The sequence below is a fragment of the Capsella rubella genome, unplaced genomic scaffold, assembly GCF_000375325.1.
Source record: "Capsella rubella cultivar Monte Gargano unplaced genomic scaffold, Caprub1_0 scaffold_1, whole genome shotgun sequence".
NCBI classification, from domain to species: Eukaryota; Viridiplantae; Streptophyta; class Magnoliopsida; order Brassicales; family Brassicaceae; genus Capsella; species Capsella rubella.
Window position 1 is genome coordinate 7,843,483 of NW_006238923.1, and position 15,206 is coordinate 7,858,688.

Here is a 15,206-nt window from a genome sequence, read left to right on the forward strand (position 1 = left end):
TCTATCTGATCATTCGTCCTCTCTACCACCTCCTACTAATTAAGCAGATTGTGAGATTTTTTTTTCTTAAGCGTTAAGTAGAAAGGTAATAATGTTTTCTCTACATGATGGAACCCTCTGTCCTAGAAAGAGGGATCTGATGAAAGTCTATGGGGAATCGTTTCATGGTTCCTTCAAACGGAGCAAACAAGGAGATGATCATACACAAGACAAGCTTGAGAAGAACAGTTCTACTACTCTGTTTTTCCAAAGATCAAAGTCAGAGAGCGCCATGTTGATAAAGCCTGATCTTCAGCTTCACCTAGAGGCTAAGGTATGATGAATCCGTCGACCAAAGTATATAAATTTAAGGATGATAATAATATGCACACAAACATGAACTAAAACATATTTCAACTTTATTTTGCAGACACAATCAGAGACATTTGAAGATCACAGGACAGAGCTGGATCTTGATCTGAACCTATCTTCATCATCAAGCTCTACTGTGAAAACGATCACGAAGAAAGATGAAGGTGCGAAAGGCGGAGATTTGATCATGACCCCAGGTAAGAAGGGGGTATCATGTGATCTAGGGCTAAGCCGATCCCCGTCTTGGTTAGCCTTTGAAGGTGATGATGATAATCAGAAGAAGCAAGAGATGGTGACAACAGTGTGTATGAAGTGTCACATGCTGGTTATGCTATGTAAATCAACCCCTGTGTGTCCCAACTGCAAGTTCATGCACACTGATGATCATAGTTCCACAAAACAGTTCAAGACTTTGAATTTGTTTAAGCTCTTATGCTAGACTTGCTTTTCATCGTATGTTAACGGGCCCCCAAATATGTGGAACTAGATATGTATGAGTTAATGTATATACAAGTACTGATAGTTATATTCTATGCTTTCTATGAATTGAGTATGTGATTGTACTGCTTTCCACTTTCTTTCTTGTGATTCTTCTCAGGCCTCGTTGATCTCTTCACTTGGAACCAGTGTTCTGTAAATTCCAATTATTCAACAACAAACTGTTAACCACATGATTAAACTTTTTAACATCACAAGATACAGGTCATGTTCTTTTAGTAAACGCTGCGATAGCGGCAGCGATAAAATAAAACGACGTGTCAAAAAAGTAGTTGTAATGTTAAACGACACCGTGGACTTCAAAATTACAGATCTAGATGAGTCGCAGAGGGAATCCGTTGAGTCGCGACGGCAGCTGTTGAGCCGCCGAAAATAACAGCGACACATCCATCTTTAACAGCGCTCATCACTTGCGACGGTTGCGACTCTTCTCATTTCATTTTTGTGTATTCTTCTCTCTTCTGAAACTGTTTTTCTTCTCTATTGTCGCTGTCGCAGCGTTTAACAAAAGAACAAGGCCACAATTATATATAGGAAGATGACAATAGATTCAACGCTTTGATGCAAAGATATTTATCAGTGTTCTCTAGAGACAGCTACTGGATCAGCAACCTATATATACATAACCACTTTTTCTCTATTCAAATCAGATGAAGACCGATGTAATCGGTTAGGCTAATAGTAGAACGGTGCTCTGTAACTTTTGGTCAACATATGTACAACATGAGAAACAGATTCTGGATTAATCCTTTTACCAACATTTACAATTTCTTGAAACACTTGCATAGTTATTCATGTTAAGAGAGTGAAATAGTTGATGCAAGAAGCTAAATGTTATGTCTACGGATGGATGAGCAAGCTTCTATAGAGAGTATGATTCTGAAAGTGAGAGAGAGTGTAGTGAAGAGAACTAACTTTGTGTGGTAGACTTCAATCAAATGCATAGGGATCATCAGCATATGGGTTGAGAGAGCCTTCTGAAAACAAGTCTCCAATATTTGCAGAGCGAGGATGACCCCTCATTACCGCGCCCTGCAGTTAGTATGCAGTTAACTCAGAACACATTTTAGAAACCTAACAGCATTACAACAGCATCATCCATAACTTCTTCACTTACAAATGAATATCTGCACTTATAAACTGCCGGACTTTCCATAGCACAAGGATCACTGATTTATACTTGGATAGGCCTAACAGTTGGCTAAGCGGCCCTAAGCAGTTATGAAAAGTATGATCTCCAATTTTTCTCATCAGTTAGATTATCTATTTTCTTGACAAGGAAGATGAGGTAGAGTAAATTAAGTTACAGAAAAAAAAACTACATTATGCATTTTTTTGAAGATATGATGTTTTTCCTATCATCAAGTTTACTTGTTTACTCTCTACTTCAGCACTAAGTTTAATTGAGGGGGTTTATCCATTTCAAGCATAGGAAAATGTAGTGAATTTATATTTTACCTTGGCCACACTTTGAGGGGTCAATTTAGGTGTAGCCCTAGTCCTACGTCTTTGTGGCTCCTGTTGAAAAAGAGTTTAAAGCTAGCTTTCTTGAATATGTTCCACATATTTCTTTGTTTAGATGGATAAGGTACCTCAATGGCTGTATTTCTTGTTTTTCTCCGTTTGGTTACCCTCCCATTATTCGTTTCAACTTCATACTCACGATGAGTTACCTGCACAGTTAACCCACAAACATACCAAACAATGAGGTTGATTTTGATGTAAAAGTGTAAAGATGTAATGGTTCAAATGTGTACCCTGCTGTGATGCTTTGGATTTGGAATGCTCAGTACGCTTCCTGTGTTTACATGTTGAGTATTCTTCAATATTTTTGGAACAGGTGTGTCTTTTGCCTTTACAAAAGGAGAGTCCTGCATTTGATATCCATGAGGAAGTATTATATGTGTATCCTGTAGCCTTGACAGAGCAGAAACGAAAAAAACTAAATATTTGAATCTTTGCCTGTTCATCATTATTGTCTGCCCTAACTCTTATATGTTCGCTTCTTTTGCTACCACCAAGACGAGAATTTTTGGAAAGTGAATAGTCCTACAAAATAATAAACCTCATCTCAAACATACTTGCAAAGCTAACAATATTCAGTTACAAATACATGTTTTCCAGTTATTACCCTGCCGATGTTATTTTAAGCACATATCTTAAATTGGATAGATAACGATAAGTAAAGAAAATGAAGTTCACTCTAACCTTGTTTGAGTTGACTTCCTGCTCTTCAGGTGGATTGTCACTCATCACCTTCCACTGTAGCTGCACCAAAGCTCTTTGCCTCTCTTCCTGAAAAGTTAGCCCATTAGTTAAAGTGTTAAACCCTATCATCTTATAATGAATCTTATTAAGAAGCACTTACTTTTTTTCTTTGAAGATCTAATTCTTCTTGCAGCTTCTTGCAGTCATCTTCATACTGACACTTGAATGCTTTCAACTGAGCATCATGCTCACTCTTGAGAGATGTTATCCGCTGGATGAATATACAAACTATTTGAATACCAAAGGCCTAAACTCTTGCATCACTCTGAACTGTCAAGTTATATCTGCGGGTACCTCTTTCAGTTCATTTTCAGCCTGAATCTGATTCTGTCTCAGTTCTTGGTCATACTTGGCTTTGAGATTGAGCTCCTCACTCTCATGTGCTTCCCGGATACTGAGACTCTGGGGAACATGCAGCTTTTCTTAGTTTATTTCCGTAATATTTCGAACTTGGCTTGACATGCTGTCATAAATAAACTTCTAAATAGATAATGCATACAAGAAAACAGGAACTTGATTTCAAATATCTGTCTGATTGATTCATTCTATGCTATGCACCTTCATCCTTGAGGATTTCGACAACCATCAGGTTTCTTTGGACATTAATAATACTCATTGATAGTATTGGACTGGACAATGCATGAAATCAGTAACTGGATAAGTTTTTTGGTAGTTTAGCCAGATATTCGAAAAGAAACATTGTCCAAAAATCTCGTTAAATGATTACCTATATATGTAAACAAGTATGATCTATTAGATAAAGGATAAAAAAGAAATACAAGATGTCATGCATACCAGAGAAGCATGTTCTTCTTGAATGGTCAGCAGTTGCCTCTTTGATTCTTCTTTGCAATCTGAGAGTTCTTTATCATATTTAGAGGACAAATCTTTGATCATCTTTTCAACCTGAAGTTAAAACCACAAAAACATCACCCAGGTGTCATTTGCTTAGTAGACTGTAACAGAAGATACTGCAGTCATATATACCTTATCCTTTTCAGCATTGATAATTTCCTGCTTCTCCACGTCATACTTCCTCCTGATATCATTAATTGCCTAAAAGAACACATAGAGATCAAATTTTCATTAGAGTCTTTGCATATTGCATTCTTATCCAGCTACTACTTTTCCTAATATCTGGGAACACTGCTAGAGATATACCTGGTCGTTCCTCTGTGATAATTCTTTCAAGTGCCTTGATAATTCCAACTGTTTGCTTTCTAGCATCAGATCATATTGCTTCTTAGCTTCTACAAGCTTAGTTTCAACAGTTACCAGTGACTCCTTGCCCTGCCATGGAATTCATATTTAATGAGTACTCAGAAGGTGGATTAAAAAACCATAAAGACATACCCTGTAATCAACTTTTTAGACCTTAATGATTTGCTGGTTCAACTTCTTCTCGTTTTCATTGCACTGGTGGATAAGACGCCCTTTCTCCTCTATGACGGCTTGGAGCTCGTTCACTTCTTTTGCCAATAAGTCCGCCTGCAGCTGATGGCTCTCACTCTCTTTATGCAAGGTCTCTAATTCCTCAACTTGTCTCTGGGCATCTGCCTGCAGTTTCTCGTATTTCTCTTTGTTTTCCATCTCTAATGATGAAATTGTTAATGACAGTTCTTGCTGCAAGATATACAAGACAAGAAATTAGCAGGAAAACATGCATTAGATACAATTTTTAACGTGCATAGGGACAGGAATCATTTTTGTACCTTCTTATCCTCTGATGTCTTCAAACTTTCCAATAAAGTTTCTATCTCCTCTTTCAGCTTCGAAATCACTGATTCTGTTTCAGCATTCTTTAAAACTAGTTCTTTTGCTTCAGACTCCAGTTTATCAATGGTCTGGCCTGCAGAGCAGTTTACCTCAGAAAGTTGAGATATTAATGACTCCTTATCATTCTGGAGCTCAACTATTTTTTCATTTAGTTGATTCCCTGCTGATTCCAGAGTTTCTTTTTGAGCAGTTACACTAAATAACTCGCCCTGGAGTTGATCAAATAATCTTTGAGAACGATCCGATGCAAGATCTCTGTCTTTTTGCAGCAACATAAACTGGGTATCATATAGGCCACCTAGTTCATCAAACTTTTTCATGAAGGTCAAATTCTTTTTGTCCAATTCAGTCATCTCAGCTACCAAGTAGTGGATAAATTCATCTAGCTTCTTAACCTCCTGCTCTGAGCTGACTAGTTTTTCAAAAAGTTTATCTGCACTCAGCTGAACACTCGTCTTTTCTCTCTCCAACTTCTCTTGGATACTGACAAGGTCTTTGACCTCGTGTTCTTTTGTTGTTAACTCAAGATGTAGGTTTTCTAGCTGGGAGTTCAAGTTTTCAATGTTGAGTTTTCTTTCCGCTGCAGTTGCTTCCAACTTTGTTATTACATCATCTGCAACAGAGGAAGTACTTAATAAGAAGACCAATGCTTTAGTCATGAACTTTTTTCTTTCCCATCTACTTTGCTGTGTGGCCACATATTTAAACTCTGCACATCTTAGCTTTGAAAAAGAATATTTCGACCATTTTTTTTACTGCATGTGAGATGTGACCAATGGCTTTATCAATTGAAATAGAACAAGACACGTACCTTTCTTCTCTATGAGACTGGCAGTTCTGCACTGTTCATTTAGAAAAAGCATTTCTTTCTGTTCTTTCTCAAGTTTGAGCTCCTCCAATTCCTTATCTCCTGCGTTATTGACTCAAAGATGTTACGAGTTTGGATACCAATTGCTTTCCAGGTCATATATAGAATAATGCAACAACTTACTGCTTGTGATGTTTTCTTTAGCAGCATTTAATGTTAAAGACATATCTCCCATTTGCTGGTTTAAAGAGTCTATTGCTTCTGAACTAGTATTGAATTTGCTCTCGAAAAAGCTCTTATCCTTCTCAGCTGCAGTAGCAATTAAGGAAACAGATAAAGCAATAAAACAAAAGAAATTTCACAATCTCAGATGACTGTATTCTTACCATCCTGAACTTGAGAAGCCAAATGCTGCAGAGTCTCAGTAAGTTGATCACAAAGAGCCTTTGTTGAAGAGAACTTAGACTCCAATCCTCTCCAAAGCTTCTCATCTTCCTTTTGCCTAACTCTGAGCTTAGCATTCTCATTAAAAGCGTTCTGCAGTTTATCCTCTAAGGCATAGACATGCTCCATTGACTTTTTCAGCTTACAATTCTAAGACCATGGAAAAGCAAAATTTCTTTCGAATTTAGGTAAACTATGTATCTGCGATGAACTCAGAACAACAAAACAAGAGCTCGAACCATCCGATCACAATAAGTTTTCCAATACACAAAATATAAGCAATATACCTCACAATCTCACATACACATCCATCGAATTTAAGTTCGTAAACACAAACAATGTATGAATGAAACAGGATAGCTTCCAAATACCGCCAGTTCTAGATCTGTTCTCATAGCCGCCTGATCCTTCACCAATTTCTCTGTTCAACATACTCAAAATTGTCGCTATCATCATCACTGTTCGATTTGAGAGAGGCGGAATGAGATAAACAAGAGAAAGACCTGCAGTGAGCTTCAAATTCGAGAAACTCCCGGAGGAGAAGGAGTCCTGAGGCGGACGAGTGGAGAAGGAGTGCGTCTTCGCCGATCCAGACAACGATCGGAGTTGATCCAAGCTCTTCATCGCCGGAAACCCTAACTTCTGCATCTCGAGATCGGAGATCGAGATCGTAAGGAACAAAAATTGAAGAAATTAATCACTCGCTCTCTATTTCTTTCGTGCGCTCTCGAAATTGTGTGAGAATGAAACTGAAATAAAGTTGGGCGCCAAAAACGTCGGTGGTGCTTTTTATACCGGAGAAGCCGACTCGTTCTATTAACGGCAAATTTTTGGAAACACACATATACTCCACGCGCTATAGAGATGCGTAAAACTTACGTGGTTTGCTATCAAAATATCGCAGTTGCCACGTGGCATAATCAACGACTGCGTTTGGTACACAAAAACTAGTCGTGCTCGTTCGGATATTCGATTCGGTATGATTCAGTTTCTGATACTTTCATATCTTAACTATAAGATTTATTCGGTTTTTTTGGAATTTTAGTTAGGTTTTTTTTGGTTTCAAATTTTGAACAAAAAAATTGATCTAGTAATCTAATATTTTTGGATTATTTTTGGTTTGGTTTTAACCGAAAAAGTTCGGATATGTTATGATATTTCAGAAATATTCGGAGATTTTGGATATTTGTGAGTATTTTTAGATTTTTTCAGTTTTTTTGTTTAACTATCGGATATTTTTATATTTTTAGTGTTTTTTTTCTTTCTAAAAATAAAAAATATTTTAAGTATATAATTGTATTTTAAATATTTCGGATATCTATTCGGTACAGTTTGGTTTCAGATACTTTCGAATCTTGAAATAAAATCCATTTGTTTTTTTAAAAAATTTCGGTTCGGTTTGGATTCAATTTTTTTTAGGCTCGATTTCGGTTCGGTGCATTTGGTTCGGCTTTTTCCCCAGGACTAACAAAAGCCCTCAGCCGCTTTAGCAGCCTTCTTCGTCTTCTTCACTTCGTCTGCTCCTTTTTTTTTTTCTTCTGTCCTTCTAGGTTTTGCCAGAAAAAAAAACTAGAGATGAGGCTGATAACGCACAACATGCTTTCCTGCAACATCAAAGGAGTCACCAATGGATTTCCTCTGCGGATCGAAGCTGGGAACGTGATTGAGAAGGAAGTCGAATTCAATCCCGATTTTCTCAGGCACATGTTCGCGAAGCTCGAGTGGAAAGCTCTCGTGGAAGGTGCGCGTTCCATGGGATATGCAGAGTTACCGGAGGATTCGCCGGATGCGGCGGTGCTAGAATCCGATGAGGCTTTTCTTAAGAAACTCCACCACGCGTTGCTGGAGCTACACCTTGAGGAAGGTGCGCTTGTTTGCCCTGAGACTGGACGGAAATTTCCGGTTAACAAAGGAATCCCAAATATGCTTCTCCATGAAGACGAGGTTTAATTGATTGGGAAAGCTTTACTTGTAATGTTTTCGATTATGGTTTTTTTTTTGGGGGGGTTTTGTTAGGGTTTCTGCTACTGATGTTTGTGATTTGAACCCTTTTAGTGAGGTATGCAATTGAATCATCTCTATTTTTTTTCGTTTCTGGATCCTTTAATTGTATTGGTAGGGTTGTTATATGAAGTGAATGGTGCCTGATTGTGAGAATTGTTTCGAGTATCACTAATCTAGTATTATTGGTGAGCATCTTGTGCATTTGGTTTGCATTGTTGGTCTCTCTTTGTCATTGTGCGTAAGGCCTCTCAGAACCCTCTTAAATTGTTGTTGTTATTCTCAAATAATTTGCTTATGGAGCTCATAAAGCACTGAGCTTTGCATCAGCTGTCAATCTCACAACTTTCAAAATTGTGGTTGCCTCAGTGGAAGCACGACGTATGACTCCATATATGATAGTTCTGAGTATGTTGAATTCATAATTCGATTAGATTCAAAGCTTTGGGTTTTTGTGCTGGATGTTTTCCTGTCTTTTCCAGCTATCTGATGAATGCAGACAAGCTGATTCAAGGAAACCACTTGACTGAATATGGATCCGCATTAGATAAATCCAATATATATCAAACACATTGCACAAAAGAGTTTAATTATACTAGTTCCTCCTCTGGTTTTGGCGTTGTCATATAAATCCTACTAATAAGCAGTATCCACCACAAGTCCACAATACATTGCTTTCCTTTGTACCTCTTAGCCTTGGAGTGCAAAGTTTGGAGTTTGGACCCATGGTTCGTTCGTGTGTATATTTTAACATGTAAAGCGTTATTTATGTTTCTTCTCCACTTTGGGGACACATGATTAGTTTGTGTCTTTGAAAGTATATAGTTCTTTTTTTTTTTAATTACCAAATTTGATCAAACAAGAAGAGTTTTATACACTTTACAAATTAGATTGATCGTAATATTACATGGCGCATTCAAACCTGTGTATACAAACCCATTTTTTAAGAGGAAATGTAGTGGATTGTGTATTTCGTTGAAACTTGAAATTAGCCTACTTGAAATGGCGTCCAAAACACTGAAAAATAAAGAACTCTTCCAATCTCAGCCGTTGACCACGCCTCGTGGCTCCTGCGTTATTCTGAAACTCTGACGTCAGCTTGAGGAGAATGAATCTGCTTTTCCGGTATAAATAAACACCACTTATTGGCGCCCAATTAATTTCAGATTTTGTTCTCACTCAATTCTAGTGCGCAAGCAAGAGATAGAGAGCGAGAGACCTAAGAGCGAAGGATCGATTTCGTCATTTTTGTTTCTTACAATCTCGATCTCCGATCTCGAGATGCAGAAGTTAGGTTTTCCGGCGATGAAGAGCTTGGATCAACTCCGATCGTTGTCTGGATCGGCGAAGACGCACTCCTTCTCCACTCGTCCGCCTCAGAATTCCTTATCCTCCGGAAGTTTCTCGAATTTGAAGCTCACTGCAGGTTTTTCTCTTGTTTATCTCATTCCGCTTCTCTCAAATCGTACTTTTATGATGATTACGATGATTTTACGTTTGTTGAACAGAGAAACTGGTGAAGGATCAGGCGGCTATGAGAACAGATCTTGAACTGGCGGTATTTGGAAGCTATCCTGTTTCATTCATACATTGTTTGTGTTTACGAACTTAAATTCGATGGATGTGTATGTGAGATTGTGAGGTATATTGCTTATATTTTGTGTATTGGAAAACTTATTGTGATCGGATGGTTCGAGCTCTTGTTTTGTTGTTCTGAGTTCATCGCAGATACATAGTTTACCTAAATTCGAAAGAAATTTTGCTTTTCCATGGTCTTAGAATTGTAAGCTGAAAAAGTCAATGGAGCATGTCTATGCCTTAGAGGATAAACTGCAGAACGCTTTTAATGAGAATGCTAAGCTCAGAGTTAGGCAAAAGGAAGATGAAAAGCTTTGGAGAGGATTGGAGTCTAAGTTCTCTTCAACAAAGGCTCTTTGTGATCAACTTACTGAGACTCTGCAGCATTTGGCTTCTCAAGTTCAGGATGGTAAGAATAAATGATCATACAGTCATCTGAGCTTCTGAAACATCATATATGTATCCTAACTTGCATCTGCAGCTGAGAAGGATAAGGACTCTTTCCAGAGCAAATTCAATACTAGTTCAGAAGCAATAGACTTTTTAAACCAGCAGCTGCGAGACATGTCTTTAAGATTAGATGATGCTAAAGAAAACATCAAAACCAGTAAGTTATTGTATTGTTCTATTTTCTGACCTGAAAAACAATTGGTATCCAAGTTCGTAACATCTTTGAGTCAAAAACACAGGAGACAAGGAATTTGAGAAGCTCAAACTTGAGAAGGAACAGAAGGAAATGCTTTATCTAAATGAACAGTGCAGAACTGCCAGTCTCATAGAGAAGAAAGGTACGTGACTTGCTCTATTTCAATTCATAATGCTATTTCCCACATGCAGTATAAAAATGATGGTTGAAAATTAGATGGGAAAATCGATGTTTCTGAAAAGCGTTCATGATCTACAGAAATAGTATATTCTTATTGAGTGCTTCTACTGTGGCAGATACTGTGATAACTGAGTTGGAAGCCACTGCAGCCGAAAGAAAAATCAACATTGAAAACTTAAATTCCCAACTAGAAAAAGTACATTTGGAGTTAACAGCAAAAGAAGACGAGGTCAAAGACCTTGTTAGTATCCAAGAGAAGTTGGAAAAAGAAAAGACGAGTGTGCAGCTGAGTGCAGATGAACTGTGTGAAAAACTGGTCAGCTCAGAACAGGAGGTTAAAAAGCTCGATGACCTTGTCCGGTACTTGGCAGCCGAGTTGACCAAACTGGATATAAAGAATTTGACCATTAAGGAGAAGTTTGATCAACTAAGTGGCCTTTATGATACCCACTTTATGTTGCTGCAAAAAGACAGAGATCTTGCATCTGATCGTGCTCAAAGATCATTTAATCAACTCCGGGGAAAGTTATTTAGCGTAACTGCCGAAAAAGAAGATTTGGAATCAGCATGCAAGGATCTAAATGAAAAAATTGTTGAGCTCCAGACTGATAAGGAATCTTTAATATCTCAACTTTCTGGGATACGCTGTTCTACAAGCCAGACCATTGGTAAACTGGAGTTGGAAGCAAAAGGACTAGTTTCGAAACATGCTGAGGCAGAATCAGTGATTTTAAAGCTGAAAGAGGAAATAGAAACTTTATCAGAAAGTGTGAAGACATCAGAGGATAAGAAGGTATTAAAGTTTTATTCTATCCCTATGTCCTGTATCTAATTTATGCCTGCAATGCTAATTTGCTTTTTTTTTTATATGTTGCAGCAAACATTGTCATTGGAGCTTTCATCATTAACGATTGAAAACAAAGAGAAATACGAGAAACTGCAGGCAGATGCACAGAGGCAAGTTGAGGAAATAGAGGCTTTACAGAAAGAGAGTGAGAGCCATCAGCTGCAGGCGGATTTATTGGCAAAAGAAGTGAACGAGCTCCAAACTATCATAGAGGAGAAAGGGCGTCTTATCCACCAGTGCAATGAAAACGAGAAGAAGTTAAACCAACAAATCATTAAGGTTTAAGAAGTTGATTATAGGACATGGTTTTATGGTTTATTTAAGCCTATTTAGTACTCATCAAATATAATTATAATTCCCACTGCAGGAAAAGGAGTTACTGGTAACTGCTGAAACTAAGCTTGTCGAAGCAAAGAAGCAATATGATATGATGCTAGAAAGTAAACAGTTGGAATTATCGAGGCACTTGAAAGAATTATCACAGAGGAATGACCAGGTATATCTGAAGCAATGTTTCCTATTACATTTTAGCAAAACTAATGTCGTGGGGATTCACCAATTACCCTTAGCTGAATCTGAATGCAATATGGAAAGACACTAAAGACTATTTGATCTCTCTATGTTATTTTAGGCAATTAATGATATCAGGAGGAAGTATGACGTGGAGAAGCAGGAAATTATTAATGCTGAAAAGGATAAGGTATATGACTACAGTATCTTTTATTTGCAGTCTACTGAGCAGTTGGTGATGTTTTTTGTGATTCTTACTTCAGGTTGAAAAGATTATCACAGAGTTATCCACTAAATATGAAAAAGAACTCTCAGATTGCAAAGAAGGAGCAAAGGGGCAAGTGCTGACCATTCAAGAGGAACATGCTTCTCTGGTATGGATGGCATATCTTTGAACTTATCGGTTGATATTTTTCATATACTATTGGGAATCATTGATGAAATTTTTGGACAAGGGTTCTTGCATATTTCTTAGCTAAAAGCTACTACATCTATCTTCTTACTCATTTCATGCATTGTTCTACTCGTCCAATACTATCAGTGAGTGTTATATTAGATCCCAAAGAAACCTTATGGTTGACCATCACCAGTCATGGAGTTGTATGGCTTAGTATGAAGTAATTAAACTAGATTGAGTTATAAGTTTAATAACATTAGATGCCTTATCTGTTTGGAAGTTTATAACTGACAGCATGTCAAGTCAAGTGAGAATCATTTTGCAAATAAACTGATAAAATCTGCATCCCCAGATTCTCAGTATTAGGGAGGAGCATGAGAGTAAGGAGCTCAATCTCAAAGCTAAGTATGACCAGGAACTAAGACAAAATCAGATTCAGGCTGAAAATGAACTGAAAGAGGTACCCACAGATATAACTTCATTGTTCAGACTGATGCAAGAGTATAGAGTCTCTGGTATTCAAATAGTTTGTTCAATTTTCCAGAGGATAACAGCTCTCAAGAGTGAGCATGATGTTCAGTTGAAAGCATTCAAGTGTCAGTATGAAGATGATTGTAAGAAGCTGCAAGAAGAATTAGATCTTCAAAGGAAAAAAGTAAGTGCTTCTTAATACATTCCATCCAGTATAAGATGAATCTTTATGGGTTCAACTAATGGGCTATCCTTGCAGGAAGAGAGACAAAGAGCTTTGGTCCAGCTACAGTGGAAGGTGATGAGTGACAATCCACCTGAGGAGCAAGAAGTAAACTCAAACAAGGTTAGGGTGAACTTCATTTCACACTTATGGTTATCTAATCTACTTTATGATGTGTGCTTAAAATAATATAAATATGGTAATAACTGGAAAATATGTACCTGTAACTGAATATTGCTAGCTTTGCGTCGTATGGTTCACATGATGTTTATTTTTTTTGTAGAACTATTCAATTTCAAAAGATTCTCGTCTTGGTGGTAGCAAAAGAAACGAGCATATAAGAATGAGGGAAGACAATGACGACGAACAGGCAGAGAATTAAATATAGAATTTTGTTCGTTTCTGCTTTGTCAAGGCTACACACATATAATTACTTCCTCATGGATATCAAATGCAGGACTCTCCTTTGGTGCAGGCAAAAGAAACACCTGTGTCCAAAATATTGAGGAAATCTCAAAACGTAAACACAGGAAGCATACTGAGCATTCCAAATCCAAAGCGTCATAGCAGGGTAAGCATTAGAATCTTTACATATTTACATCATAATCAACCTCATCGTTTGGTCTGTGTTTAACTGGACAGGGAACTCATAGTGAGTATGAAGTTGAAACGAACAATGGGAGGGTAACCAAACGGAGAAAAACAAGAAATATAGCCATGTTTGAGGTACCTTATCCATCCAAACAAGAAATATATGGAACATATTCAAGAAATCTTGCTTTACATTCCTTTTCAACAGGAGCCACGAAGACGCAGTACTAGGTTGACACCCAAATTGAAGAGCCCCAATAGTATCACCAAGGTAAAATACAAATTCACTACTTTTGCTGATGCTTAACATGTATAAGCTGCCGTTCAAGTAAACTAGGGCCGAAGCAGAGAGTATAAGAGTAACTCTGATGATAGGAAAAAAACATCATTTTTTAAAAGAACGCACAATGGTTTTCTGTAACTTAATTTACTCGGTCTCATTTTCCTTAGTAATAAAATAGACAATCTGACAGATGAGAAGTTGAGAACAGTAAGCTAAGACTTTTCATAAATCATAACTGCTTAGGGTCGCTTAGCTGAGGTTTAGGTGTGCTTAGTCTATCCAAGTATAGTGCTCTATGCAACATCTAAGGTCCAAAATACAGTTCGGCAGTGAGTTCACATTCGAAGTGCAGAACTTGTTTTCAAGTCAAGAAGTTATGGATGATGTGTTGTAACGTCAGGTTTCTAGAATGTTTTCTGAGTTACCTACATAATATTCTAACCACAGGGAACAATGATGACCGGTCAACCTCGCTCTGCAAGTATTGGAGACTTGTTTTCAGAAGGCTCCCTCAACCCATATGCTGATGATCCCTATGCATTTGATTAACCCATATGGTGATGATCCCTATGCATTTGATTGAAGTGTACCTCACAAAGTCAGTTCCTTATCTCTCTCACTTGCAAACACATAGTCTTTGTGAAAGCTTGCTCACCGATTTACGAAACATTTTGCTGCTTGAATCAACTACATTATCTCATTCTTATAACATGAATAAAACTATGCGAGTATTTTACGAGCTTGTAAATACTGGTAGGAGAATTAAGTCCAGAATCTGCTTCTGATCCAGTAGCTATCTTCAAAAAACCTCCATAAACCTGTGAATCTATTTGTCATCTTTATATTTCTCTCTATAATTGCTTCTTTGATATTTGTTGGTGCTATTAGTAGTTCAGTTGCTCTTGATGATAACAATTTGCTGTTGAATAATTGGCATTACAGAACACTAATTCCAAGTGGAGAGATCACTGAGGTCTGAAACAAATCACCAGGAAGAAATTGGATAGCAGTAGGGTCATGCTGATCGAAGCCATTCATATAAGCATAGAACAAAACTATCAGTACTAGTAGTATATTACATAACTCATACTATCTAACTCTTTGAATTTTGTAAATAATGGGGTTTGGGCTCATAAACAGGTTAATAATAAGAAATGGAATAGAAGATGTACGAAACTGTAGACAATACTAGGGGGCCTATGAACCTAATTTTGGAGGAACACATCACAGAGGATTAGAAGAACAAGTTAAGATTATTAAAGCAAAGAAATCGTTTGTTTTAGGCTAAGCAATCAAATATTTAATGTACAAAGAAGGGAACTAGGTAAAGCTAT

General features: G+C 37.5%; 4 protein-coding genes across 11 annotated transcripts; 3 read left to right on the forward strand and 1 right to left on the reverse strand.

The window, feature by feature from the left end:
• LOC17897511 lies at window positions 1-927 on the forward strand. The gene is made up of 2 exons (XM_006305574.2): window positions 1-313; window positions 410-927. The coding sequence occupies exons 1-2, from the start codon at window positions 92-94 to the stop codon at window positions 788-790; spliced, it is 603 nt and encodes a 200-aa protein (XP_006305636.1). The 5' UTR covers window positions 1-91; the 3' UTR covers window positions 791-927.
• Window positions 928-950: 23 nt separating this feature from the next.
• LOC17896976 (synaptonemal complex protein 1) lies at window positions 951-6,903 on the reverse strand. Of its 6 annotated transcripts, none has more exons than XM_023776952.1 (19): window positions 6,649-6,903; window positions 6,517-6,566; window positions 6,088-6,295; window positions 5,885-6,010; window positions 5,705-5,803; window positions 4,830-5,506; window positions 4,492-4,740; window positions 4,279-4,407; window positions 4,105-4,173; window positions 3,913-4,023; window positions 3,412-3,519; window positions 3,218-3,328; window positions 3,058-3,144; window positions 2,812-2,898; window positions 2,607-2,720; window positions 2,442-2,522; window positions 2,308-2,367; window positions 1,765-1,881; window positions 951-982 (listed from the first exon to the last, which is right to left on the reverse strand). In XM_023776952.1, exons 1-18 carry the CDS (start codon window positions 6,791-6,793, stop codon window positions 1,780-1,782), a joined length of 2,613 nt encoding a protein of 870 aa, XP_023632720.1. In that variant the 5' UTR covers window positions 6,794-6,903; the 3' UTR covers window positions 951-982; window positions 1,765-1,779. The 6 variants fall into 6 exon arrangements, 5 of the variants coding, with proteins under 5 accessions (XP_023632720.1, XP_023632719.1, XP_023632718.1 ...); XM_023776951.1 differs by lacking the exon at window positions 951-982 and adding an exon at window positions 1,026-1,329; XM_023776950.1 differs by lacking the exon at window positions 951-982 and adding an exon at window positions 1,026-1,338.
• Window positions 6,904-7,624: 721 nt separating this feature from the next.
• On the forward strand, window positions 7,625-8,341 carry LOC17899579 (multifunctional methyltransferase subunit TRM112-like protein At1g22270). Its single transcript, XM_023789933.1, has one exon. The coding sequence runs from the start codon at window positions 7,721-7,723 to the stop codon at window positions 8,093-8,095; it is 375 nt and encodes a 124-aa protein (XP_023645701.1). The 5' UTR covers window positions 7,625-7,720; the 3' UTR covers window positions 8,096-8,341.
• An 830-nt stretch (window positions 8,342-9,171) lies between these two features.
• On the forward strand, window positions 9,172-15,034 carry LOC17900750 (synaptonemal complex protein 1). Of its 3 annotated transcripts, XM_023776861.1 has the most exons (20): window positions 9,172-9,271; window positions 9,434-9,572; window positions 9,655-9,704; window positions 9,926-10,133; window positions 10,206-10,331; window positions 10,414-10,512; window positions 10,667-11,343; window positions 11,428-11,676; window positions 11,765-11,893; window positions 12,029-12,097; window positions 12,171-12,281; window positions 12,657-12,764; window positions 12,849-12,959; window positions 13,035-13,121; window positions 13,282-13,368; window positions 13,456-13,569; window positions 13,641-13,724; window positions 13,798-13,860; window positions 14,320-14,470; window positions 14,815-15,034. In XM_023776861.1, exons 2-19 carry the CDS (start codon window positions 9,452-9,454, stop codon window positions 14,419-14,421), a joined length of 2,595 nt encoding a protein of 864 aa, XP_023632629.1. In that variant the 5' UTR covers window positions 9,172-9,271; window positions 9,434-9,451; the 3' UTR covers window positions 14,422-14,470; window positions 14,815-15,034. The 3 variants fall into 3 exon arrangements, with proteins under 3 accessions (XP_023632629.1, XP_006304762.1, XP_023632630.1); XM_006304700.2 differs by lacking the exon at window positions 9,172-9,271 and having other exon boundaries at window positions 9,295-9,572; XM_023776862.1 differs by lacking the exon at window positions 9,172-9,271 and having other exon boundaries at window positions 9,519-9,572; window positions 9,655-9,788.
• Window positions 15,035-15,206: the final 172 nt, after the last annotated feature.

Excerpts from the sequence above, each read along its gene's own strand:
- LOC17900750 (XM_006304700.2), top strand. The coding sequence starts at position 9,428 with ATGCAGAAGTTAGGTTTTCCGGCGATGAAGAGCTTGGATCAACTCCGA. Across the intron at positions 12,282-12,656 it reads AAGAGGAACATGCTTCTCTG|ATTCTCAGTATTAGGGAGGA; the intron begins GTATGGATGGCA and ends CTGCATCCCCAG. Across the intron at positions 12,960-13,034 it reads TAGATCTTCAAAGGAAAAAA|GAAGAGAGACAAAGAGCTTT; the intron begins GTAAGTGCTTCT and ends CTATCCTTGCAG.
- LOC17897511 (XM_006305574.2), top strand. The coding sequence starts at position 92 with ATGTTTTCTCTACATGATGGAACCCTCTGTCCTAGAAAGAGGGATCTG. Across the intron at positions 314-409 it reads AGCTTCACCTAGAGGCTAAG|ACACAATCAGAGACATTTGA; the intron begins GTATGATGAATC and ends TTTATTTTGCAG.
- LOC17899579 (XM_023789933.1), top strand. The coding sequence starts at position 7,721 with ATGAGGCTGATAACGCACAACATGCTTTCCTGCAACATCAAAGGAGTC.
- LOC17896976 (XM_023776952.1), bottom strand. The coding sequence starts at position 6,793 with ATGCAGAAGTTAGGGTTTCCGGCGATGAAGAGCTTGGATCAACTCCGA. Across the intron at positions 6,011-6,087 it reads GGCTTCTCAAGTTCAGGATG|CTGAGAAGGATAAGAGCTTT; the intron begins GTAAGAATACAG and ends TTGCTACTGCAG. Across the intron at positions 2,523-2,606 it reads ATCCAAAGCATCACAGCAGG|GTAACTCATCGTGAGTATGA; the intron begins GTACACATTTGA and ends TTAACTGTGCAG.